The sequence below is a fragment of the Portunus trituberculatus genome, chromosome 27, assembly GCF_017591435.1.
Source record: "Portunus trituberculatus isolate SZX2019 chromosome 27, ASM1759143v1, whole genome shotgun sequence".
NCBI lineage: Eukaryota > Metazoa > Arthropoda > Malacostraca > Decapoda > Portunidae > Portunus > Portunus trituberculatus.
In genome coordinates this window covers 3,017,823-3,045,473 of record NC_059281.1, presented here as the reverse complement: position 1 = coordinate 3,045,473, position 27,651 = coordinate 3,017,823, and the positions used below count along the sequence as shown (strand labels likewise).

General features: G+C 38.7%; 1 protein-coding gene and 1 long non-coding RNA gene across 4 annotated transcripts; both read right to left on the bottom strand.

Moving 5' to 3' along the window:
• Positions 1-1,220: 1,220 nt before the first annotated feature.
• On the bottom strand, positions 1,221-25,741 carry LOC123509848 (probable citrate synthase 1, mitochondrial). 3 transcript variants are annotated; one of them, XM_045264425.1, is made up of 8 exons: positions 25,586-25,741; positions 16,530-16,703; positions 13,529-13,726; positions 12,981-13,169; positions 4,379-4,578; positions 3,739-3,871; positions 2,972-3,175; positions 1,221-2,378 (listed from the first exon to the last, which is right to left on the bottom strand). In XM_045264425.1, exons 1-8 carry the CDS (start codon positions 25,631-25,633, stop codon positions 2,094-2,096), a joined length of 1,431 nt encoding a protein of 476 aa, XP_045120360.1. In that variant the 5' UTR covers positions 25,634-25,741; the 3' UTR covers positions 1,221-2,093. The 3 variants fall into 3 exon arrangements, with proteins under 3 accessions (XP_045120360.1, XP_045120361.1, XP_045120359.1); XM_045264426.1 differs by having other exon boundaries at positions 16,530-16,700; positions 25,586-25,738; XM_045264424.1 differs by lacking the exon at positions 25,586-25,741 and adding an exon at positions 17,299-17,414.
• LOC123509849 lies at positions 22,477-25,575 on the bottom strand. The gene is made up of 2 exons (XR_006676300.1): positions 25,112-25,575; positions 22,477-24,409 (listed from the first exon to the last, which is right to left on the bottom strand). It is a non-coding gene; the product is annotated as an uncharacterized LOC123509849 (long non-coding RNA).
• Positions 25,742-27,651: the final 1,910 nt, after the last annotated feature.

Below are 27,651 nucleotides of genomic sequence, written 5' to 3'. Positions count from 1 at the left end.
GCATGGAAGGAAGCAGTCATCACAAAGTGGCAGCAATCTCATCGAACGCCAATTTGCATGTTTTTTTTTTTTTTTTTTTTTTGCTGTAGAATTAATTTTTAGGGTCCTAGATGTGCTATATTTCCCTTACCAACTCTAAAATCTTCTTCTCTACATCGACACCACATTTTCAAACCTTTTCCGTGACGTCACAACGTAAACAAAGTCGCAAATCGACTGAACAAGACTTGTTTTGCGACTGGTTTTCCAGTCGCAAATTGACACGTGCGAGCTCGCCTTTCGTCATTCCCATCCACCTTCCACTTCAGCCTTCATCAGACTATTTCCATACTCAAGGCGTATCATTTATAATTTTGATATTTCCCAAATGGTGGCATGTTGAAATATTTCCTTTTACTTCTGACCATACACTCCACTGTACCTTAAGGCGGTTCACACATGTCAATATGCAACTGAAATTGCTAGTCAGAGTTTGACTGAATATCGGTGCCGAGCGACTGATATAAAGTCTCAAAACAAGACCACATGTTGGTCTTTAGTCGATTTGCAACTTTTACTTTGTGACGTCACGGAGAAAGGTTTGAAAATGTGGTGCTGATGTTAAGAAGATAATTTTTGGAGTTGAGGGAAAAAGAGCACATCTAGGACCCTAAAAGTTAATTCTACTGCAAAAAAATTCTTATGCAAATCCGCGTTTGATGAGATAGCTGCCACTCTCCAATGACTGCTTCCCTCTATGCAGGGTGGTGTTGATGAGGATTGAATACTTGTGATGTTTTAATATGATCACAATTGTCATTGTCACCAGGAAGACATCTCTTGTTGGGTAGCCATTTGTTTACATTTACTTCCCGCCAATCAGCCGATACTTCCCAGTCACTGTGTGAGAACATGTTCAGACTATAAGGGCTCAGTCAATGCTTCTAGCACCTTGCAATTTCAGTCGTATATTGACACGTGACCCACCTTTACATTTTCAAAGGCACACACCTTTGAACCTAGATGTGCTCAGTACATTTTTTTTTTTTTTTTTTTTTGCATAACTTAAGGGGTGGCCAAGGTAGAAAGTTTCCTGTTCCTCCTGTCCACACGTGTCTACTATACACTTTCTAGGGAAACATATCTTACCTGATACTGTACATGTCCACAAGTACATTTTTTTAACACCTCAGCTCATGATATCATTGAATCCAGCTATCTTAGGAATACTAAAGTCTAGGTTTACTAAAACACACTTTACTGGTTTGTACTCCTTACAGTAAACATTTAATAAGTGCCGGCTATAGTAATATACATGTATTTACAGCTTGGAGCTACCCAGGAGCAAGTGCACTGTAGTGGCACTTGGCACTCATTGAACAACAATTTCATACATCAGTCTTGGTGGGTAGGTGACTTTTGCTACAGTCCCTGCCATCTGGTGGTCTACAGCTACCTCAAACAATGGTTCACAACTCTCCTCAACTAAACTGACAACAACAGAGTAAAACCAGCACAAAGGTCATGCCCAGAGAGCCCCTGGAGGCCCTGTCAGGCACCAAACAAACTGCAGACGTAGGAATTCGTCGAGCTTACTTTAGTGAAAATAAATTAGAAGCCTTAACGTGATACAATTTCCCCCGACTTGCATATTGAGCTTTGCACCTGACTCTTTCTTTCCGGCATTGTAGAAACGCATAGTGCGTCCCTCCCTTGGTGTGGCAGCTGCACGCCCTCCAAGGAACTGTCATTCTTGCACACAATTATAAATGTTATAAAATATAGTTTCTCAAAATACATCTCAAATCTTGCACACAAAAATATGTAAAAATGATTAGTGTACTTTTTTTTTCAACTTTCAGCAAGACTAAGCAGCAGTTTTGTTTTAAATATACTTTGAAGCTGGAAGTAACCAATGTCCCTGATTATATTTCAATTTAAGAAATTCACTCAAAAAATTGCCAATCACCATTACTTCACTGGGATTTAGTATCATATTGCTTAACAGTGTGATACAAGTATCTCTCAGAAAAATCTGATTGATGTGGAAGATGCACTATTTTCTGAACTCCCTCAGCCAACAAAGAGACTCAAGCAGCCCAACATCAAGGTCACTAGGCAGCCTTGGCAGCAGAGGCACCCACTAGTTTCTGGAGACCCTCAGTGCTCATGGACTTTGGTCGCTCAATGGGCAGGCCAAGGGCACGGTCCCACACCAGGGAGGAGAGGACACCCAGGGCACGGGACACACCAAACAGCACAGTGTAGTAGTTCATCTCAGTCATGCCATAGTACTGCAGCAGAACACCAGAATGGGCATCCACATTGGGCCAGGGATTGGCCACCTTGCCCAGCTCAGTCAGGATTCCAGGCACCACGTTGTACAGCTTGGCCACCAACTGCAACAAACACAAACATCAGTCTTAATAAACGATCACTTCTTTCAGTAAACTATATCACTACCATACAAAGTTTTCCACCATCACTTGAAAAACATAAAAACTAAATTTCAGCAATCACCTTCCTCAACACCTTTACTATTAAACCTGATTTTAGCAGTCATATCAATATGAAACCAGTTTTTTCATCTATACAAGGGTCAGCCTTCTTTACCAATATACAGGATTAGTCGTAGGTACAATTATTCTGTCTTGGAGAAAACTATTTTATTAGTTACTTAACTTTTAATTTAAGATCTTTCCACACAATAAAACAATTTTGAATGGGATCTTTATACATGGCCTAGATGCTACAGTAGACATTCTCTCTGAAGAAGCCAGACTGAGATAAAAGCTTTCAATCACCTGCACCACCACCTCAACAACAGTTGTGTGACTTTGCAAAACTCAAAATCTTTCACACAAGCAGAACTCAAACTTTTGTCCTGTATCATTCACACCTGATACTTTTCTCCCCACCCTTCTATTCCAACTCAAAGTCCCTGCAGCCAGGCGAATGTGCCCTTCAAGCTGGCACAACTGGAGTCACTCACCTTGAAGAGCTTGTCATCAGGCAGGTGCTTGAGGGCAAACTCACGCTGGCAGGTGTAACGTGGGTCGGTCTTGCGCAGCACAGCATGGCCATAGCCTGGTACCACCTGGCCAGACTTGAGGGTCTTCCAGATGAACTCCTTAAGTTGGTCTTCTGTCACGTCATCCCCAGTTTCAGCACGTAGCTTGGTCACCCACAGCAGCACCTGGAGGACAGTGGTATGTACTCAGATGTTTAAAAAAAATTCCATAATTAGTGATGATTTTAGGAAACTTAATTTTCTAGTTGTAGAATGGAATCTGACAATCAGGTTCCATTAATCTCAACAAAATAAATGAAAACAAATACTAATAAATACTAATAAATAGAGTAACACTAAACCAACATAGGAATGGCAAGTCCTTAAAGTGCCACACACAGACCAATACTGCCTCAGTGTGATTCCCACCATGGTGCAAGCAATCAAGAGATAATAGTTTCAATAGTTTTCCCTTTTCCCTAGTGAAATGTTACGCCTCCTCCAGCCTACTGTATATATATTTTCAGTATACACATATACTGCAACATGAATAAACTGTTTATTATTATTATTATTATTATGATGAGATGAAAATTTTGCTAGAAGACTTTAGAATATAAAAGCAGCCAAAAGAGCACAGCAAAGAAGGAATCATAACAGCAATGATGGTATATTTTAAGCACTAGTTATCTGCTCTAATATTTTCTTAACTGTCACCATGCATACAGGAAAGAACTGCCATAGCCTACCTCCTGATTAGCCAGACCATGGAGTGGCCCCGCAAGACCATTCATGCCGGCAGCGAAGGACAGGTAAGGGTCTGAGAGGGCAGATCCTACCAGATGGGTGGTGTGGGCAGACACATTGCCTCCCTCATGGTCACTATGGAGACAAGAAATTAGTACATACACAAATAAACACACACAATGTGGTGGCATAAAGGGATTATGGTGTAATTCTAAGGTGGTGAGCATGGGATTGGGCAGATGTACACACGTAGGTTCGAATCCCACCATGTACCGCCTTGTAACTTTGCCATTTGTTGAGTGGTTTAAAGTTACCTACATGTCACCATGATACCCAAGTTCTATGTGGTTGCACCAAAGATGTACTTGATTGGTGATATGGGCCCCAATATGGGTACCACTATAAATAAAATTGCCTGCACCACTAATGGGTGAAAGCTGAACAGCACTTCCCATACTCTTTAAGTCTACCTACAGGTGCTATAGGCCATACCATAAAAAATAAATAAATAAATAAATAATTATAAATTGCTGATAAAATGGCAAGATCAAGGACAGAACACAATTTCAAGACAGCCAGACAAGCACTATGCCACACAACCAATCAGTCATCAGACAGACCATCAGCACTGTATGTTCCCACCTGTGGATGGTGAGGTAGAGCCTCATCAGCTCAGTGAACTGAGGATCGTCATAGCCAAGCATGGCAGTGAAGTTGGCTGACCAGTCCTTGGCAGGGTCAATGGCGCCAATGCTAGTGCCGTCACGGTAAAGGTTACGGTAGATGGTGGCAGCAACGGTGGGCAGCTTGGCAATCAGGTCCATGGAGTCCTCAAAGCACAACTGCAGAACAAAATATACTTAGTTCAGATGCCATGATGCTGCTTCTCCCAGTTAATCTCTTTCAACACTACACTGTTTAGTTTTTTTTTCTTTTTATATACTTTTCTTGTCACTATCATTAGTGCTGCACCTCTTTGGATATCTACTTAATAGTGGACAATGAGAGTTATGGGCACACAAAGTACAGTGGTGCCTCGCAATAATGGACCTCACAGTAACAAATTTTGCTCAGTAACAGACTGGGCAGACACTAACCAATTTTGGGGGGACCGTCATGACAGTTTTTTCCCATGAATCCAGTTCATGAGTGGCCACATGGACTTGTACATACATGAAATGATAAACAAGCCAAAAAAGGCATACTGGAGTCCTTTGTAACTTGTTTTATCTGCCCATGATTTATAAAACTGAAATAAGGTGGAGAGTGGTGACACTTAAGTGACATTTGTGGTGATTTGTGGTTCCAGGCTTGTTGGACCCACAGCCTGCCAAAGTGAAATGCTATAGTCTGTCTGTTTTGATTATCTCAGAGCAAACCGTGTGTTTGGTTGGCAGCCCTGCCTCACCTCTGCTCTCGCTCAGCCCCGCTGAGACGCAGATTCATTAACAAACATTTATATTTATTCACTTTACTCAGTAACGACACAAACATTTATATTTATTCACTTTACTCAGTAACGACACAATCTGCGTCTCAGCAGGGCTGAGCGAGAGCAGAGGTAAGGCAGGGCTGCCAACCGAACACACGGTTTGCTCTGAGATAATCAAAACGGACAAACTATAGTTACGCATTTCTGTTTGAATGTTGTTGGGCAAGCTAGGATAATGACACTGCAGAGAGAGAGAGAGAGAGAGAGAGAGAGAGAGAGAGAGAGAGAGAGAGAGAGAGAGAGAGAGAGAGAGAGAGAGAGAGAGAGAGAGAGAGAGAGAGAGAGAGAGAGAGAGAGAAAATTCTTGTTGCAGATTACTGCCTTAGATTGGCTGTGAAGATGGCTGTATGGCGAGTTTGCAGCAGGGCAATCCTCTATAGTAAGACTGCACAAAGTGGGAGCCTGCAAAGTATCAGGCACTCGGCAGAGCTGCACTTCCCTGCTAAGATGCCACGTTTAGGATGGGGGAACACTTTTCTATAGAGAACACGACTTAATACAGTGGAGACTCAATACTCGAACGTCTAAATAGTTGAACGCAAAAGTTCGACTCAATACTAAAAAAAAATACCTGTTAGTCGAACGTCCATCCACGTGGCTGTAAACAAAGGGTCTTTCCCTTCTCACTACCCCAAGCGCCCCACCCTCCCTACCAGGCAACCACAGCCGGTTGATCCTCCGCGGTTGTAAGAATAACATTGTCCTGTGCTTTCTCTCTGGAGTTTTTTTTTCTTTCCCCCATTTACAAGCTTAGAGGCTTGTTAGTGGTGAGAATAAACCTAAAAGAAAGAATGCAGTGATGACTTTCAAAAGGAAAAAGGTTATTGATAAATATGAGAAAGGAGGAAGAAAAACCAATCTTGCAGCGAGTACTGTATGGCTAAATCTGCATTAGCCACAATACTGAAGAAGGAGGTCTTTAATGGAGCTGATGTAGCAATTAATGTGAAAAAGCAATTTAAGTAACCTGCAGCAGTGGAAGTGATGGAGAAATTGTTGATTGTGTGGGTAAGCAAAAGGTAAATGGTTGATGATTCTTTGTCATGTGTGGGTAAGCAAAAGGTAAATGGTTGGTGATTCTTTGTCAGAGTACATAATCTGTGAGAAGGTTTGGTTGCTGCATCGTGATCTTAATTCTCATACTACCTCCGACTCTTTGATGATTTTTTCCCCACCATTCTCCTGTTCTCTTCTGCATTATCCATCACCAGCCTTCACTTATGGTAAATACAAATCAGTATCATAAAAATATTTACATTGAAGTTTTTTTCTAAACTTAGGTTTGGCAATGGTTAGAACGAATTACCTGATTCATAGGTATCAATAGTCAAACTTTTTAATACACAAACAGCCATTTGGAACAAATTAAGTTCAAGTATTGAGTCTCCACTGTATTTACCTCAACGGTGATGTAGAACAATAATTAGAAGGATTTTGTAAGTAATCTTAGAAACACACCAATTTATATAGAAAACACAGGGAGAGAAAGAAAGACAGATAGAGTAAAGAGGCAGAGCAGCGCTAGAGAAAGAAGACAAGTCTGATCTATGGAGAGAAGGCAATAGTGTGGAATTAATACTCTGACAATCCCTCGTCTTCCTCCCCTTTGTCACCTTAGCAATGTCCTTCAGGCAGTCATTAAATACTCGTTAAGGATGCCACTGGACCACATAGGAATAAACCATTACACCAGACGGGAAGCTACATCTCTAGTTCATCTATTCTTGGTAAGACAAATTTTCATCACTGTACTCTTCATATATAATAATGAACTCTTATATAAACATTGAGGATAAAATGAGACAGATTAGATTATCAAAATGAATTTTTGCATTATTAAGACTAAACTACCAAAAGAAGGAAACAGATTGTTTAAGGGTCTCCAGGGCAAACCGCTCTCAATAATGGACAATTTGTAGTAACAGACAATCCTGACGTGTCCGTTATCACTGAGGCACCGCTTTAGTTTGGTGCCCATGGCCTGACGATGAGCCACCACTTCAGTGTAGGATTTTCACAGGAATTACGGGTTTAGAGGAGGTATTTTGTGTAGTACCTCCTATTTTAAAGCCTATCCGTTAATGAACGGTTAACCCAAGTGTAAGCCCTTCCTACACTCAGATCTTGGCCAGAATTTGAACCAGTGTGCTTGGGGAGCCCACGGTCCCCAAAGCGCACATGGTTCCACTGTTTTACTTTCATGCATAATGATTAATACTGTATACTGTTGAACCTCCATAACTTGGATCCCAATAACTCGGATTTCATGATAAGTTGGACTCTGATCGACCATGGGACTAAAGTCCGTGTTGAACTGCCCGTCCAGGTTTTTTTTTTCTTTTTTCAAAAGTTTTTTTCCTTCCCTGTATCTCGTTTTCTATTGTCATTATCAAAAATCTAATTAGAACAAACAATAGCATTTTAATTGTAGTTAAAAATTACACCAAACAAAAGTCGATCAAAGTTTATACTGGTTTGATGAAAATTTTTGAAGTGTAAAAAAAACACTGAGATACAATGGAGACTCAACACTCAAACTTAATTAATTCCAAATGGCTGTTCAAGTATCAAAAAATTCTAATGTCGATACTTATAAATCTGGTAATTAGTTCTAATCTTAGCAAAGCCTTAAGTTTACAAAAATTTCAATGCGATTCTTTTTATAATACAGGCAACCCCCGTTTAATGAAGGTTCACACAACAAAATTTTGCTACAACGAAGGTTTCACTTTACTACCACCTGCTCGTTTAACGAACACCAAACTCACTTTAACGAAGTTTTATCCAGGTATTTTTTTTCAAGTTTGAAAGCCCCGCCGTACCACGCAAGCCGACAAGCTTTTGAATACACCAGGAGCCGCCAATACTAAGGCCTGCCTCAGGAGAAATCCTGGGACACCTGTAGAATCAAGATCAAGATCAAGATCAAGCCTCTCATGGACAACACACGCACCACTCACTCCCATGAGAGCGTCAGCAGCAGCTCGTCTTCACTCGCTCAACTTGCCACCAAAACGCCCTGCAATGTGGCCTAGAGTTCCTAAGAAGACCAGGAAGTCTCTTACTCTCGAAGTGAAGCTGAATATTATTCACAGACATGAGAGAGGCGACAAAACTATAGCATTGCTCACCACCATCTTGACTCCATCTACTGTCTCAACTATTTTCAAGTCACCAGACTATTAAGAAGGCTGGTGAGACTGTATCTTCCTTGCAAGCTAAAAGAACAACCTGAACTCGTGACTCTACAATGGATAAAATGGAAAGCCAATTGTGGAAATGTGGTACACTAGTTTTGTATGCGGTACAATGATGCGCCCTTTGTTTACATTCCACAGGTTGCCGGTTAGAGTCTTTCCCGTTTCACTCTCCCTCCCTTCATCAACATAATAAAGTTACATACATACATACATTTGTGTACATTATAATGACTTAGATTAAACTGCCTAAATGTTAACTTCATAATTTTTACTTTCATTAAACCTTTCACTGTACTATGATGCACTCTCGCTTTGCTTACTCTAAATAGAAGTTCAAGTCAGGGGTTAAACTTGTTATAATCGGTTCGCTTAACGAGTTTCGCTTAACGAAGTGTTTTTAGGAATGTAACCCCTTCGTTAAGGGGGGATTTACACTTGGCAATTTTCGGGAGGCAATATTGCCGAAATGTGCTGCCGACAATTCCAGCTGGATGCTCTCGGGAGCAAGTACGTTCTCACTACTGGGAGATGTTGCCGAGAGCATCAGCTGGCAGGACGTAAACAAACCAACAAGATGGCTCTCCGCAAGAACTTTTTTGGTCCCGATTCTTCCTTCAGCGATGAAGAGGCAGCGATGGCTGGTTTTTTTTTACATGAATTGACGATGGCAGGAAAAAGGAAACGTCTGTGGATGCGCTCGTGGCTGAAAAGACGGAAAACTCTGGCCGAACTTTGCCTGAAAGACTCCGAGACCCTGCGACAATGGATATGCCTTCCAAAGGAACAGTATCAAGAGCTGCTACAGCTTGTGACTCCTCTTATCATGAAGGGGGATACACATCTCCTTCACTGAATCGGCCACTCTCTGGAAAGCATATTTTCGAAGACTATGCTTATTGTAAACCTCGTCTTGTGGGTCCCACAAATGTTTCACCTCCCTCACTTGCTCTAGCAAGGCCACCTTGGCCTCTCGACTCCAAATAAAGTTGTCTGCATTCATCAGGGATGTTTCTCTGGGTGCCAACACGTTTGTTTATATTGCTGCGAGTCGGCAATAGCGGCAATACAAGACCAACAAGGTTGGCTAGCTGCGAGAAGCGCTCCCAGTCTCAGACCGAGACCCAAAATGCTATCGGCAACACGTTTCGGCAGTATTGCCTCCCGAAAATTGCCAAGTGTAAACCCCCCTTTAAGCGGGGGTTGCCTGTACAGTAAAAGCTGAATTAGTCGGACCTTAAGGGGGAAAACCAGTCCGAGTAAGGTATTTGTCCGACTATGTGCGATAATGACCCAGTTTTACCCTTTTTACCATTTTTATTTTTAATTTTTTTGTACCTTACTTCACTGTCATTCATTTTACACCCTCTACTGCAATTAGTTGCAGTAGAGGGTGTACTTAATCTTTTTGCAGCATTCTTAATCTCAATCCCTCGAACAGCAACCCTAACGCCCACCTGTTGCCAATGCCACTTCATTACAGCTTCAAGTTTTTCCGATCTCCCATACTGCACTCGTTTTCTTTCTAACCCTGCTTTCTTATACTGGGTGCTTTCCCTATTATCATCACTTTCTGAGACAAATTCCAGTAGAGATTGCAGGAGCCAGTGAGTGTTCTGGCAGTGAGTGGATGACTGGATGTAAACAAACCCAAGTCCGAACTCGAGAGCAAGTTGTGGCGTCTTTTTTACGGTTTCCCCCATAAAAAAAACTATTATTTCAAAAAATTATTTTGGCTATTTTACATTTCCTATTGTTTGTTTTATGGTTTTTTAATGTGTTTTAAGTGAAAACAAGATGTTCTACTTAACATTTACGTATAAATTTCCTCTTTATTTTATGGATTTTAGATATAAAAAAATATTTTTGGGCCAAATTCATCCGGGTATGTACGAAATCTGAGTATTTGGGATCCGACTTAGTGAGATATTACTGTATTTATTTGTACATACTGTACATGAAGGCTGGTGATGGAGATAACATAGAAGAGGAGGGGAGAAGGGTAGGAAGGAGGAGGAAGATTGTCCGAGAAGAGTCACCATTCATGAAAATGTCTGGTAACTTTTCTCCTTGTGTGATTCCTATGAACCCACTAGTGGAGGGATGTCGCTCACTCCACACTTGCACTCACTAGATTCCTTATTTTTACCACTAATAATCCTCTTTGGTGTCATTATAAGTTTCTAAATTAAAAACTACAGGTAGGAGGCAGAATAATGTTGTTTTTCTCATAACTGCGAGACTAGGGATCTAGTTTATTGGAATACTGGTATTAGTGGTATCAGAATGGGATAATGGCAGTGGCGGGAAGGGAAAGGCCAGTGCTTTGTTTACAATCATATGTGCAGCCATTTGATTATCATATATTTTCACCACTAAATAAGCCTTTGGTGCTATTGTAAGTTTCTAAATGAAAAACTATAGACAGAAAGCAGTATGTTATTTTGACGACCACAGCAGCACAACAAACAGGGATGGGAGAGGAAGGAGAGGACAAGAAATCTTCCTTTACAATCATGTGTGTGGACTTTTGACTACCAGGTATTTTTTCAAGTAACAAGCTGAACTATTGTGTTCGAGTATTGAATAGTTTGACTATAAAGACATTCAAGTACAGGCAACCCCCGCTTAACGAAGGGGTTACGTTCCTAAAAAAACATTCGTTAAGCGAACCAATTGTAACAAATTTGACCCCTGACTGAACTTCCATAGAGAGTAAACAAAGCAAGAGTGCATCATAATACAGTGAAAAGTTTAATGAAAGTAAAAATTATGAAGTTAAACATTTAAGCAGTTTAATTTAAGAGTAAATCATTATAATGTACACTAATTAATGTATGTAAGTAACTTTATAATGTTGATCTTAAATTTATGAAGGGAGGTAGAGTGGAGCGGGAAATACGCTAGCTGGCAACCTGTGGAATGTAAACAAAGGGCACATCATTGTACCGCATACAAAACTTATGTACCACATTTCCACAAGGCTTTCCATTTTATCCATTATAGTCATGAGTTCAGGTGGTTCTTTTAGCTTGCAAGGAAAATATGATATCATCAGCCTTCTGAATACAGTCTGCTAACTTGAAAATGGTAGACAGTAGATGGAGTCAAGCCATGGTGGGAAGCAATGCTATTAGTTTTCTTGCCTCTCGTGTCTGTGAATAATATCCAGCTTTACTTTGAGAGTAAGAGACTTCCTGGTCTTCTTAGCAACTCTAGGCGACATTGCAGGGCGTTTTGGTGGCATGTAGAGCGAGGGAAGACGAGCTGCTGCTGACGCTGTTATTGTTTTGAACTATGGGAGCGAGTGGTGTGCATTTTGTCCACAAGAGGTGCTGGTGTATTCAAAAGCCTGTCGGCTTGCGTGATACGGCGGGGCTTTCAAACTTGGAAAAAATTACCTGGATAAAATTTTCTTAAAGCTAGTTTGGTGTTTGTTAAACAAGCAGATGGTAGTAAAAGGAAATCTTCATTGTAGCGAAATTTTGTTGTGTGAACCTTCGTTAAGCAGGGGTTTCCTGTCCCGAGTTTCCACTGTATTTGCTCCTAAAGACTTTTCATAATTTTGCCCTTGTTTTGCTATTTGTATTCATCTGATCAATATGAAATTTTCACATATGATTGTATATACAATAGTGACTTCCTGGAGCATGACAGGATGATAATGCATCAAATCCCCACTTCTCTAGAAAATATTAACTCATCAGCAGCATCCGTTTTATGACTGAACTGGACATTCTCTGCGTCATTATTAGTGTGTTGAAGTAAGATAATAATACTGTGAAGTAATTATTACTCGTCTGCTCCAGCTTTATACCTTTGTCTCAAAATAATCTTTTATAATTATAATTATTGTGTGAGTTATATGATGTATAGTTGTCATGATGAAGGTAGTGAGAAAAACAGTGTTTAAAAAGATCATAGCAATCTTATGATATAAAGAGAGGGTGAAAAAGCATGGCAGTGAGGTGTAGGGTGAGGCAAGGGTCTTGGAGGGGGAGATTGCACATGTGATGGAAGGGAGGCGAGAGTTCAAGGTCCAGTTATCACCCACAGCTGTCTCACAATGATACGTTTGTTTCTTATTGTCTTCTCTGATTCTAATTCTGGTGTTAATTTATGCCTGTAAGGACGTCATTTCTGAAAAAGTAGAGAGCTAAATGGCGCACTTCCCCTCTTGATGCCTGGCCATGTACTGTGTAGGGCTTGAGTCTTGTTTTGATGCAACCCTACGAGACATTTAAAAATGGTTTCCTGGTGGGAAGGGTATTTAATTATCAAAAAATAAACTACACCATCTAGTAAATTTGGGTCTGAAGGTTTTGGAGAAATAACAGTAATCTAAAATTTTTAACCCCCTAAAATAAAATAAATAGATTCTGTCCCCCCCCCAGTCTGACGAGCTGCCCACCTAAATGACTTCTGACCTGACCTGACCTGTGTGTGTGTGTGTGTGTGTGTGTGTGTGTGTGTGTGTGTGTGTGTGTGTGTGTGTTGATACATCACTTTGCATCTCAAGCGTCAATAAATTAACTGAGTTCAAGCGTACACGCACCTCCCAGTACTTAGACTTGGGCACCCCTTCAGAGTAGCCCTTGGAGAACTTGCTCTCAGAGTTAAGGGCAGTGATGGCTGCAGAGAACTGGGCCATGGGGTGCAGATTAGAGGGGAAGTTATTCAGCATGTTGACCACATGAGGGGGAAGGTCAGCACGGCCTGCCCACTCCTTGGAGATTGCTTGCACCTGGAATGAAGGAGTGGGAAGGGAGGTTATTAATAATGGATTGATCAAATTTTATCAATGAAAAATAAAATCATAAAACAGAATATGAATGAGGTGAATCAAGTAAAACTAAGTTGGTGGTATGGTGGGAAAAAAAAAAAAAGAGGATGGCATTAAAATTAAAAGTAAAGAAAGTAAATTGAGTGAACAGAGTATGTGTAAAACAAAAAAATTTGACATATGAGATTCAGAGAAAGGGAGATGTTAAAAACCTGCAGTTACAAAAGACAACGCTGGATATCTGAGAAGACACAAGAAAAGTTCAGAATGAATGACACCTATTACTAGAGAAAAACACACACACACACACACACACACACCTGGGCCTTAGTAGGGACATCCCCAGTGCAAAGGAGCCAGAAAAGACCCTCAGGCAGTGGCTCCTCGCCTCCCTCAGCAGTGGGCAGCAGCTTCTGGCACTCTGGAATAGAGTAGCCACGGAAGCGGATACCCTCCTCAGGGTCCAGCACAGAGGTCTCTGTCACCAGGCCCTTCATGCCCCTCATGCCACCGTACATCTGAAAAGGTTGTCTTGCATTAAAAAAGAAAGAAAAAAAAAAAAAAAAAAAAAAAAAGCGGACGAGAAACTAGATAAATGGGAAGTATATAAAGAATTGCAAACTTAAAATAACCAATATCTAAATACAGGCAACCCCCCTTTAACAAAGGGTTACATTCCTAAAAAACCCTTCGTAAAGCAAAATTTTGTTAAGCGAATCAATTATGACAAGTTTAACCCCTAACTTGAACTTCCATTGAGAGTAAACAAAGCAAGAGTGCATCATAGTACAATGAAAGTAAAAATTATAAAGTTAAACATTTAGGCAGTTTTATTTAAGTCATTATTGCCCACTAACACTGCTATTGAAAATCACTCCACATCACTCCCAAGCACTTCACATCTCAGCTCCCACCACTATAACCTGACAAAACCCACAGCTGTCTTACTTATCACTCATTCAGGCATTAAACCCACTACCATCAGTGAAAAAACCTTCCTTCTCTCACCACTTCTACAGTCTTCTCTTCTCCATCCATTACTTTAACACACTCACTTTCATCACTACTGCTTCTTGTACCTCTTCCATTGAGCATTTTCATTTCAATGATGTAAAGCATTCAATCAATCATTCTTTCATTATCATCATTATCACTGTCATCATTACTGCTTCCTGCATATTTTACATTAATGCTATTTGATTTTGATGATGAAAAGCTTTAAATCAATCTTTCATTACTATTTCTATCATCATTCTAACTACACCAACTGCTGCTCACTCCCACTCCACTTCTCCACTTACACTCACACTTTCTGCCACTCACCTATCAATCTCTACTCATCTACCTTTACTTATTCACAGGAACCTTTCATCTCACATCTCAACCTTCCAACACTTGTTACTCACAATAAGTATCATCATTCACATTCCTACCTCTAGCTACCTACAACCATTACACACCACCTTAAAAAAAATCACTCCTCATTCAACACTTCTAACCTCTCTGGCACCAATCCCCATCAACCACCTGTGAGTACAAGTATAGAAAAATTCCTATAAATAGTAGACTAGCTGGCACCGACAACCACCACCTGTTACCCCTACAAGTATTACTGTAACACCCTCTAACCACTTGTTGGCCCATAGAATTGAGTACCTATCATTTTACCATTGCCCCTGCTGCCAACACAAGACATATTACTCAAGTCAGTGCTTTGGCTTACCCTTGACATCAATTCAGTGGTCTGGTGGAAGGTTCAGAGTGTAATTTCCACACAATATTGTCAGCAAAGGAAGTGGTAATGCCTTACACCTTTTAGTCTCTGCAGTTCTGTTCTTGCTTTTGACCATATAATGCCACTTTAATGAAATAGTCTCATACTGCCATCACAAAAGGGATGATGCCTTGTGACTTGCATCCAAAACATAATGAAAAAATTAAATTGAATACCATGAGACATGATATATGTGCATGAATAAATAGTAAGAAGACGGAGTGTATGGAGGAAGGAAAGACAAGTGAGAAAGCAGGGATGAGAAAGGAAGGGGGAAAGCAGAAATGTATGCAAGTTTGTGTTTGTGGAAGGATGCCAAGTCATTATGAGGGAGGTGCCAGAAGTGGTCAAGCAGTGCCAACAAGGACACTATGGCACACATCAGGTAAATAGGATGGGAGAGGGAGAATAGCAGGCAATAAGGGTGATCAAGAGAAGATAAAAGATTCAGAGTTTATCAGGGGGAATGAAGTGATAATGAAATAAACAAATAAAGGGATTGTATATGGAAAGTGTTGCAATGCAAACAGTGAAAGATGCCAGATATAGAAATAAGCAAATTAATACTGGTGCCAGGGGGTAAAAATATATTAGGATTGATGTAAAAGTTATAGGATGTAAGAGGGAAAAAAAAAAAAAAAACTTCAGGAAATATGAATGCCACAAGATAATCTTAAGTATGAAAAATAAGAAAATACATCACATAGATCAGCACTGTGGGATACAGGGAGCTTTAAGAATGTGAAAAGAGATGATTGGCTAGGGAATAATGGCCATAGTGACAAGAGATGAGGCAGCAAAAAAAATAAATAAATAAAAACAAATAATAATAAATAAATAAATAAATAAATAAATAAATAAGTAAATAAATACTATCCAGGTTGCAAGAATACATGTGTTAACATGGAAAGAGTTAAGCGCAGATGTGAATAAAATCTGAAGATGGTACAACATGTGACGATAAAGGAAACAGTGCAGAGATGAAGAAAATAAAGGATGGAAGAGCATAGAAGAATGACGAAAGAAAAATGGCACCAGGGAACAATGCTAACATGTGGGAGAAAAAAAAAATGTACAAAAGAATATTCAGGGTTACTCTTGATGAAAACTACACAAAACCAAAGAAAACAACAGCAAAGAGTAGAAAAGAAGAGAAAAAGTTGAAGATAATAGGAGGAAGAATACAGCAAGAAGGAACAAAATAGAAGAAAAAGTATAGTACACAACAGAGAGAGAGAGAGAGAGAGAGAGAGAGAGAGAGAGAGAGAGAGAGAGAGAGAGAGAGAGAGAGAGAGAGAGAGAGAGAGAGAGAGAGAGAGAGAGAGAGAGAGAGAGAGAGAGAGAGAATGATAGAAAGAATATAGCAGGGTTTGAAAGAGGGGGAAAAAAAAAAATTGAGAATACCAGAAGAAAAATTACAGTAGAATATGAAGGAGAGAGAACCGAGAAAACATCCAGAAAAAAAAAAAAAAAAAAAAAAAAAACAGCACAGCAGAGTTCAATGGGACAAGAACACCAGTGCACAAACAGTAGATTTGTTTACTCACCATGTCCACAGTGATCTCCCCAACCTTGGTGCCACCGTGGCTCTTGCGGAATGCCTTCACCTTCTCCTGCATGGCGGGGACCTTCTGTGCCATCACCTCCCGTAGGTCGGTGCTCTCCGTGGAGTACTGGGACCGCGCCATGGCAGTCGCTGCGGCACTGAGGGGACATGCCTTCTGGAATGCATGAGGGTGTTGTCACTTGTGGAAATATCACATAACTCTTGTTTAGTTCAGTGATATAGTGATTTTTATGAACTAAACATGTAGAAATCCTTAGTTTTTTTAAATATTATTCTAGAATCACCAATCACCTATTCTAGAAGACACCAAATTAGTACTTATTCTAATATAGTGATGTGATGAATTCTTAATTATCCTGGACTGAACATGTGGAAATCTTTATTGATTTTCAAGTATCATCTAGAATCACTGAAATCCAAGAAATCTCTGGTGCAATGCATTACTGCAGTCCCTCTCACATTGTTCTTTGTCATGGTAATAAAGGAAGCGTTTACATCACAACACAGGACACATCATCAGCCCCCATACTTTTTTTTACACTGAATATCACTTAGAACCCATCACTGAGTTTCAGAACAAATCTTAAATAAAATGGAGGCTGACAAAACACACCATATTTTTTTCCAGGAACACATGAATAGTATTTCCAAGTCTCAAAGCACAGATGTCTTCAGCCAAGTAATGAGGCAATGCATGCACCACAACTTCCCACTTCTACCACACTACACTGTTCCACACCACCACTCACCATCCCAGGGAGGAGCCTAGACAAGGACACACCTACACCTTCACACACCAGTAAGCAGCGAAAATGGACCTGACAATAAGATAGGGCTTGTTTTGGCATGGGAAGGGATTTAAACTGAATGACGAGTTGTGATAGACATTTATCTAATCAGAAGGTCCATTCTCATCTCTAAGGTGTGGTGTGTAGGGTTAAAGAGCAGCTTTTATATCTGTTGCTTCTCAAGGCTATAGTTATCAATTGCAGGTGATTCAGACCACTTTGATTCCCTGACACAGCTGTCTTATCAGTTCTACCTTACTTTTATCATCCTTTTTTATTGTATATCTTGTTTTTCTCTTAATTATATACACTCTCTTCCACCACCATCACAACCATTTGTATACTATAATGTCTATTTTTTGTCCTACCTCACTTCTATTATCTTTTCTAGTCTAAAATGACATTCCTCATAATTACTATATAATTTCTACGCAACTTTCTTTATATAAGCATGTTTACTTTTTTCATCCCTATCTTTCCTTTAATCATCAAGTCAACAGTGTATTTTTTTGTAGTTATACATATGTACTCTTCATGACTTTCAGTACGTAAATAGGCACATTTACTTTTTTCACTCCTACCTCAACTTTATCTTCTCATCTATACAATATTTTTCTCAGTTATGCATGTTATGATATACACACCATAAGCTTTTGTATATATAGGCATGTTTACTTTTCTCAGCCCTACCTCATATCTTTTTCACCATCCTTATAATCCACATTACTTTCTTCAGAATTATACACCAGTACTCTCCCACCACCACAACCTTCTGCAAATAGATGTGCTTACTTTCTTGGTCTTACCTCACTCCTTCCATCATACCAGTAATCTTTGTTACTCTCTTCATAAATGAGAAAAGTCTCAGCAAAAATGAGATTGGTGTACAGAATTGAGTGGTGTTAAGATGAATGTGTATATTAATGTTGAAAATGACTGATGGGTAATGGTAAGGAACTACAGACATTAGATGGAGTCAAGATGAGGTTGCATAAATCAATGTATAATAATGGTGGTTTTCTTTACAAGCTGCCTTGTATATTTAGGTCAGCTGGTCTTTTGCTATCTCTATTTTCTTATAATCTCATGTTCTAAAGCACTCTTCTGCCACCCTAGCATCCATTTCACAAAACACCACTACAGTCTTTTCATGGTGTGATCCTTTATGCCACAACACAAGCTTGCCCCCATACCTCAAATTTGGTCATAGTTACATGGTCACACTGGAGTTATTACACTTGAGTAAACACAAACATATGGTGGCATAACTCGCAGCTTTCCCCTCTCCTTCTCTCTCTCTCTCTCTCTCTCTCACTCTCATTCATTATCATCTTTGATTTCATGTTAGCCTTCAAACCATCAACCTTATTTCCTTCCATCAATTATACCTACAGTCAAGAATGCTTATATTTGAATCACTGTGGAGCTTCCCTAACTCTCCCTCATTCATTATCATCCCTGATCTCCGTGTTAGCCCTTGGAATTCCCCAAGTTCTCATACTTCTCTTTCTTCCTTGTTCCTCTCAATCATTCATAGATGAGAACATTACTACGCATGCGAGAAGTCAACCTTATCTGCACTACCTGGTTGCTCTTATCTTCTACACTTATCAGTTAACTCATACTGAATGAATAAAAAATAGGTATATGATATAAATATATGAGTAGAAAGAAAAAATGAAGAGAATTATAGAAAAACAAATGGACAGAAATTACAACTCAGATTCTAATAGTGTACATTAGTTTTTTCAGTGTAAGTATCAAACTACATGCATTGGAAAAAAATAAATCAAGTGAATGCATCACATGGAAGGAAAGGACTATGATATTTCCAGTGCATGATGAAAGATGCAACCATAAGAGAAGAGGCAAATAGGACTCCACATTGGTGTAATATTGTTATTGATATAATATGTATATGTCAATGTGATATGAATGCAGCATAAGGTTGAAGTTTCTTTAAAGAGACAAGGTACATTATTTTATTCATTAGCAAATAGTGGGAACACTGATATTTTATAGGTTTAATACTAGAGGTGAAGGGATGTAATACAGAGTTGGAAATAGTCAAAACAGTCCACCTTCAAACAGTTTGTAAAGGAAAGTAATACAGAAAAATGGAGATGGACAAAACAGCACACCTTCAGACTGCTTGGTCATGCAGAGGGACTAGGAGAAAGTGAGATAAGGATATTTATAAAGGGTATCCGGTAAATTGCTCGAAATCCATTGCGCAAAAGTAAATTGTTTGAAAAATAAATTCTCTAATTATTAATTGCTCGAAAGGCAGATTGCTTGAAAATTGTTGTTTAATAATAATATCTGAAGTAAAGTGTACAAAACTGTTGTAACACCCTTCAATTGTATTGTCTGTTTTCACCAATCCTTCTCCAACATTATGGAAACCATTCCACATACCAAGTTTAAACAAAGGAGCAAGTCTACGGTTGCATCTATATGGCTGCCCAATCCACGTCTGTTTTCAAAATAATCCAGTACTTCTTCAGGTTCAACTGGAAAAATTTCACTTTCAACAAGAAATCCATGTTTTCACAACATTGGGTACAGGTATATATGCCAACTCAAATAAGAGATGAACTTTAAGAGCAAAGTGTCATACATTACTTATAGGCCACTTGCTTGAATTTTATAAATGCTTTGACAGGAATTAAGAAAAAAAACATGCACAAGATATAGTCATGGGAAATTCTTGTTCTATGGCCTTAACAATGGCAAGTTCAAATCAATAACTACTGTCAATGGCTGGAATACTGGGATTTTTTCTTTAAGAGCCCTTAGGAATATCTTATATGTTTATTTGGTTTTGTTAGCTAAAAGTGCATATACAAGGAATGTAATGTAATATTACCTGACTTCACACCATGTATTATAAACAGTTGACCAAATATCAAAGGTACAGTCTTAAAAAGTTACATCAGTGTACTAGTGCTCAAAATATGCTAAGATATCAAGACTTCTTTTCGTTACAAAAATTAATATATGAGCATTTGTCAGACCAGAGTCATAAATAAGGAATAAATCTGGAAGACTGACTCTTAAAGTGAGTGCTTCAAAGCATTTCAAACAATTTACTGTTCGAGCAATTGATAATTGGAGAATTAATTTTTTTCAATTGGTTTTGTGCAGTTTACTGTCAAGCAATTGATTTTGAGCAATTTACCTAGTCCTTATAAAAATGAGCTTGATGCTTTGAGTATGTGAAAAAAAATATCCAAGAAAATGTAATGAGAAGGGATGAGATGAAGTGTGAGAATTGGCATGTAGAGAAATATATGGAGAATTCAGTTGTGGCTACTTGCTTGAGGAAATTACAAGGAAAGGACAAAGATACTGTCATGGCCACTTCCTTGAGGCAATCACAAGAAGAGGACACAAGACATATCAGATTATACAAGATCATCTGACACTGGGCAAATGATATGACTTGTGTGAATATGTCTTATTTAATCACCCTCCAACACTATCTATGTGGTATCACCTCATCCAATGTCCAAGGTGAGCACTCAGGGCCCAGCATCACTGGCACCCACACACACACAATGGTATTCTATAAATAAGAAATTTGTAGGGATGAACATTACGCATTTGGATTTTCAAGGAGGATCTTCAAACTAACTAACACTTTCACCTTTAAATGCTTAACAAAATATTACTAGAATACTATCAAAATGAGTCTTTGTTTTCAGTGAAAATATCAGTGTGAAGAATGTTAAGCATTTTGAAGCGATAGAATACATTTCAAGATGTGGACAAAATATATGGAGGGACATACTCAAGGGAAGCTGCAAATATGAGGACAAGACAGAAATGTGCTCATAACAACATAACTAACTAGGCTATCACTAAGTACTGAAGACTGACCTTTGTAGTGTAACCAAGGAATCCACCTTACAAAATAAAGATCAATGTGCATTATGTTAAATAGTGGGGATAATGAAATGCTTAGCAGAGTGAAGCATATAAAACCCTCTACTCTCCCCTGTCCTCCCTCATATTACACTCAATTGCCTCTATTTGCACCCTCTTGTAGCTGCCACTACCACCACCACCAATGCCCTCATCTCAAGTCATGCCCCCCTCTTCTATTTTGCACTTTATTTTTTTTTTTCGCCAATTCAAAGCAAAACCCTCAAACCTTTATTTTTCCCTCTACTTCTTTCTTACTTTTGATACATGACCTGAAAATCTAAAAAACAAAAATAAATGAATAAATAAAAAAAAATAATAAAAGCACAGCAGATATCCAGTTGACCCACACAAAGCAACTCAAACATTGATCTATATATTCTACTGACTTTTTTTAAACTTGATAATATTAATAATTTAGTATAATATTACCAATTTGTGCATGTCACTCTCCTTCTCTTTCATAACACAGATAGCCCAAGTCATCCTTACTTACAATGCTGAACATAAAGACTAGCATACTAACAAAATAACCACCCATTCAGTTCAGTTTTCTCTCTTCCATCTGTACATAAACGTGCATAATAGGAAATAACCTTGCATCTATGTCCTCTATTTAATTATACATATTCACTTATCATCAGTCAAGGTAAAATTGATCCATGAATGTTACTCCTCATTGTCACTTTAGCACCTCCCCATCATCCCTCCCTCCCTCCCTCCCTCCCCCTCCCTCTCTCTCTCTCTCTCTCTCTCTCTCTCTCTGCTTCCACTTCTATCATCTAATCATACATGCATACTCTTATCTCCTCAGCCACAGCCACGGCAGCACTGCTATTCTCAAACTCTCCTCACCATAATCAAATCATCTCTACTTCTAAATCAAACAATGCATTCCTCTAGCAACCAAAACTAACACCTCTGTCTAGCTCCATTCTTTTCCGTCTACAAAGATATTCCTGGGCTTTGATAAGGTAATCTGTGGCCTCAATGAGTGTAATAACCTGCTTTATCATTACATCTGGCAGGAAAAGCCTTGAACCCTCCAGTGCTGGTTAGATAATAGAAGATAAACGGGTATGGGTGGGTGGGTGGCTGGTTGACAAAGAGAGTGTGGGCTGGAGTAAGTGTGTGTGGTTGATAGGATGAAAGATGAGAGATGGGAGAGTGTAACAGGAAAGGATAGTACTATTTAGATTTGTTTGTTTTTTCTGAGTTTATTGTTGCCTAATTGTTAGCCTGTCTGTCTGTTTATCTGTCTATACTTGTTTTATCTTTCTTTGCTTGCCCGTAAGATTTTGTTTAATTCTGTCTGTTTCTATTATAACATTATTTTCTCTTGTTGTGTTCATTCTGTAGTCTCTTTCTCTACCTTCCCCTTCAAAAAAAGACATTCATAGCCTTCTCTCCAATATAAGTGACATTTCTTTCCTTCTAGTTTACAATCACGTCAGGAGGAAAGACACAAAATACAATAGGTATATAACAGATTAATCAAATTCTGGCTGTGTGTTGACAGTAGTGATATATGTAACAGTAGCTTCTCTTAAATCAATGGTATCATCTGGTGCATCTATACAATGGTAATGTTTCCTTGTCACCTTGTTACCCAAATAATGATTATTGTATTTCCTTAACTTTATCCAAAAAGAAGGAAAACAAAGTAGTGAAGGTAAGAATAAGTGTAAAGAGGATTAAAAAGAAAAGGATAAAGGGAAAAGAATAAAAAAAGATAAAGATGCAGTTAAAAAAAATGATGAATAATATAAATAACAATAAGGGTAGAAATTAATTAAAAAGACAAACAATAGAAAGGGAGCAAATCATGTGATGCCAGTCAAGCTTTGTCCATGATGATAGCATCTGATATGTGATTTAGGTCATGTTACTAAAATGCACCCAGTGAAAGATTATTTAAGAGATGTATGAACTTTGATACAATGAGATATACTAGCTGTAGATATAATACCACATGCTTTGACAATATAACCAGAAGTATCCTTATTTCTTTATAGAACCAATCAACCATTCTTAATACATGCTCAAGCTAAGTAGATCAATTAATCCATGAAGTAAGGAATGCCAGTCAGGTGAGTAAGCCAGGTACTGTAGTGAATAAAGACAGCCTGCTAATAAACAAAGCAAGCCAGATAAGTAACTCAGGTAGTGAATCAAACTCGCCAGTCAGCCATGAAAACAACCAGGTAACCCAGATATAGTTAAAGAAGCCAACCAGTTAAGACATAGTTAATGAAGACAAGCCAGGTAGGAAGTATTCAATAAACTACACTTTACTAAAAACTTATCATGCTAATACCCTGATTAAAGAGATGCACGCACACACACACACACACACACACACAGGTCATTACACCAAAATATTTTCCTTGTCCATGCCCTACATTGATAAACCTAATGTAATAAAACCCTGCAGCTGTATGGCCTACCTGTCGTTCTTAAAGCCCAAGTAATCTGATTATGAATTAGTTCAAACACACAAAAAGGTGCACCTTCCTTTATCTTGAATTATCAATAGAAGTAATCTATCATTTCCAGCCTTATTTCTTCCCATTCCTCTGTAGAGTGAACCCTTGCCTCAATCTCCTCCTCTTCCTGTCTTTCACATGAACCAAACGTCACTCTCTCCTTCCTCAATAATGGCTTGTATTATGAAACTGTATAAAGATATCTAGTGTGAAAATCAAATTTTGAAAGAGTACAAGTTATCTAAACAGAAAGACTCAAGTTCTGAAACAGTAAAAATCTTGAGATCTGAAACTGCAAAAATAAGTTATGCATAGCAACTGTTGTGGATCAAATTCCTGAGAAGATACCCTGCCACTCAAGCAATGACACCCACCACAGTCCAAGCCGAGGTCAGTCACCCACAATTGTCTCACTGTGTATGAACATTGATGAAAAACCCAACTCCGATAAGAACAAAGATAATGCGATAGCACATGTCTTATGGTCAGTCTAGACAAGAATGGATGAATGATGTCTGAGTTATACATCTTAGTGAGAAAAATGTGGATGAAGATAATAGCTTCGACCCTTTGATTGCACCTTGGTATACCTTTTTCCCTAATCACCAATCACTTTAGAGACATCTATACTTGTTCTACAGCCACATCCAATCCTTGAACTGGAAAGAAATAGCAAAATGTATAAAGACCATACATTATTTCTGGTGCTATTAATTGTCTTGTGTCACAATGAGAGTCAAGAAAGTAACTTTCAGTTCTATCATATGAATTTTGTCTCTCCAACAGGTGGGCATAGGTGAACGTCTTCCCAAAGGAGTAAAAAATAAGTCGCTCACATCTCAAATTTCAAGCAGCCACCAATAGGGTTTGCATTACTTATTACCAAAACCTCATAAGACCTGAAATGACTTTGTTAAGTCAACTCAAGGGTGAAAAATCTTAAAATCCTATCATTTACACCCATGTCTTTTATATCTTTAACTATCTTACATCTGAAACATATCACACATCAATTAACTAACACCTGAAATATGCAAAAAAAAAAAAACTATCTTCTTTCTAAGTGCATAATGATTTCAACTTATGAATTTACTTATTATTCATCTTCCTAAAACATACATTTCAATAATCATCCTTCCCCTAAAGTGTATAGCTATTACAAACTAATTATTTCCTTTCTAAAATGTACATACTAGTCTAAATATCCTGAAATGTATTCCATCCAATCATTTCTCTTCTGAAACCTACTACAGTCTGATCAATCACACCTACACCATCTCACTACCCAATGTTATGCTCGAAATCTTTTTCAACCCGTTTCTTTTCACAACCAAAGTATTTCACGGCTTCAAAAATCATACATAACTCTGCAGCAATGTAGCACAAGCATCATACAGCCTACAGAATCACAACCGGCATGAGCATCTCACGGGCTACCCGATCACCGGCCGGCAGAAAAGACCTCGACCTAATGCTCCTGAACACCACATCCCATCCTCTCCCTTTTCCTCCCTAATCCTCTTCACCTACTTTCGTATAGCTAAAAATATCACGCACCACACATACATACAGTCAGAATTGACCTGATAAGCTAAAAAAAAAAAAAAAAATACAACACAGCCAGATGTAGGGAAGAGGAAAAAACAAAGATTTACACTTCAAGAGCGAAGTGAAAGTGTCGGTTGTGATCAACAATATAAGAACCTTTTCCAAGAGTTGCGTAATGGACCGGCTCAGCTGATCCTACTGCTTCTTCTTTTCACCCTCATTACTCCTATATTTCAGCTCCCTGATACTCCTTACTCTCCCTACATATGAGGGAAGAGTCGCCGTACCTGGTGATGTTGGAGGAGCCTAGCGGCCGCAGACCTGATGAGCGCCATGGTGGTGATAAAGATAAAGGTGAATATGTGAGGCGCTGCCCGACCGTCACTAGTGCTGGTCTCGGTCTGGGTCGTGCTGCCACTTCTCTCCGCCCACCTCACAACACGACGTCAATGGGATGCTAACCAAAAATTTTTGCTCTACACTTCTCGTTGCTTTTGACTGATTCAGTTTCGCATGGTTATTATTGCTATTGTTATTATTCTTGTTCATTCTTTTTATGTTTTGTTGCCACTAGGTGATTTTTTTTGTATGTTTGTATGTGTCATAGTAGTGTATATTTATATACATAGTCACTAAAATTTTTCTCTCCAGTTACTGCTTCTGGACTCTTATTTTAACTTTGATTTTACTTGGAATGTGAGTTTATTACGTTCTATTTGTATGCAAAAATATATTGGGTCTTTTCATACTGATCAGTTATTCTATACATTACATCGCTTGGGAAGATTTATTAATAAAGGAAATTTATTTGATTCTTTTTCAGTAACTTATTCACAAATTTATTCTTTGATTTACTTGTGGGATTATTCGTGGATTCTTGAGTTTATTTCTATAATCTTATCTGTGCTTGTACCTAGAAATCTCATTATTAATATTACTGATCAACTCACTGATACGGTAAGCACACACACACACACACACACACACACACACATTTAAAAAGGCCATGTCACCTGAACTGGGTCGAGCCTATTATGTGTAGAAATCTAGCTGGTCATAAAAACACCCTTGAAAGCTTGTGTTTCACTTGAACCAGATCGTTTTAGGAGTAGAAATTGTGTTAATATGTCGTTAGAACTGTAAAAAAAAGATACTTAAAGACCACAAGTCACTTCAACTATAGAGCCTTAAGGCGAGTTCACACGTGTCAATTTGCAACTGAAATTGCAAGTCGCTGGTAGTATCGACTGAGCCCTTCTAGACAAACAGCTACCCACTAGAACTGTAATAAAATTCTTAAAACTCGTACGTGTTTCACTTCACTTACACCTAGAGCCTTTGAAGAGTAAAAATCTTGTTAATTTGTCATAAAAACACCACTAACAACCTGTGTTTCATCACTTACATGAAGCCTTTCGGATGCTAAAATCTTGTTAATCTATCGATCATTAAAACGATAAAAAAGAAAAAAGAAAACTCGTTCTTGAAAATTCGTGCATCACTACAAACAGAACCTTTTGATGGCAGAAATCTTAATTGTTAATATACGTATGTCAGTAAAATTGGAAAAAAAACGCCCTAAAAAAATATGCCATTTCAGTTACTTAAGTAGATCTTTTTAAACGTAAAAATCTCGTTAATCAGTCACTGAAACCTCTAAAACACCATTAGAAATTGGGGTTGCTTCTATTATTATAGTCTTAGAGTAGTTAGGGTACACGTTCTCAAACTGGAGTAAATGTAGCTACTACAACCCCCCCAGAGGTACACGAGAGAAATTTTGAGAGTAAGTGGCAGGCTTCTCAGAATACTTTGGTTTTTGATAACTGCAAACCTGTTTCTAGAAGTTAACCTACATAATGTGATAAGGCTGGGTGTGTCCTTCACGGACACTATGACAAGTTCAATAAGGAAGCTCTTAAGGCAGGTTCACACGTGCTAATTTGCTATTGCGTAAAGTTTCCGACTCAAAATCGGTGGCTAGCGAGTAGAAAACAGTCACAAAATAAAACCAACAAGTTGGTCTTGTTTGTCGATTTGCGACTTTACGAGTATTTACGTCATGACATCACGGAGTAAGCTTTGAAAATGTGGTGTCCAGATATAGAGATGTTAGAGTTGAGGGAAAAAGAACTCATTTGATATCCTAGAAATTAATTATAGTACAGGAAAAAAAAAAGAAATAGAAAAAAAGCTTGCTCAAATCATCGTTCGACTAAATAGCTGCCACTCTACAAGAACTGTTTCCCTCGATGCAGGGTGCTGTTGGAGGTGAGGACTAACACTTGTCAGAATTTAATTTGATCGCAATTATGCATAGTCTTCTTCAGATAACAATTTTCTCATGGGAAAT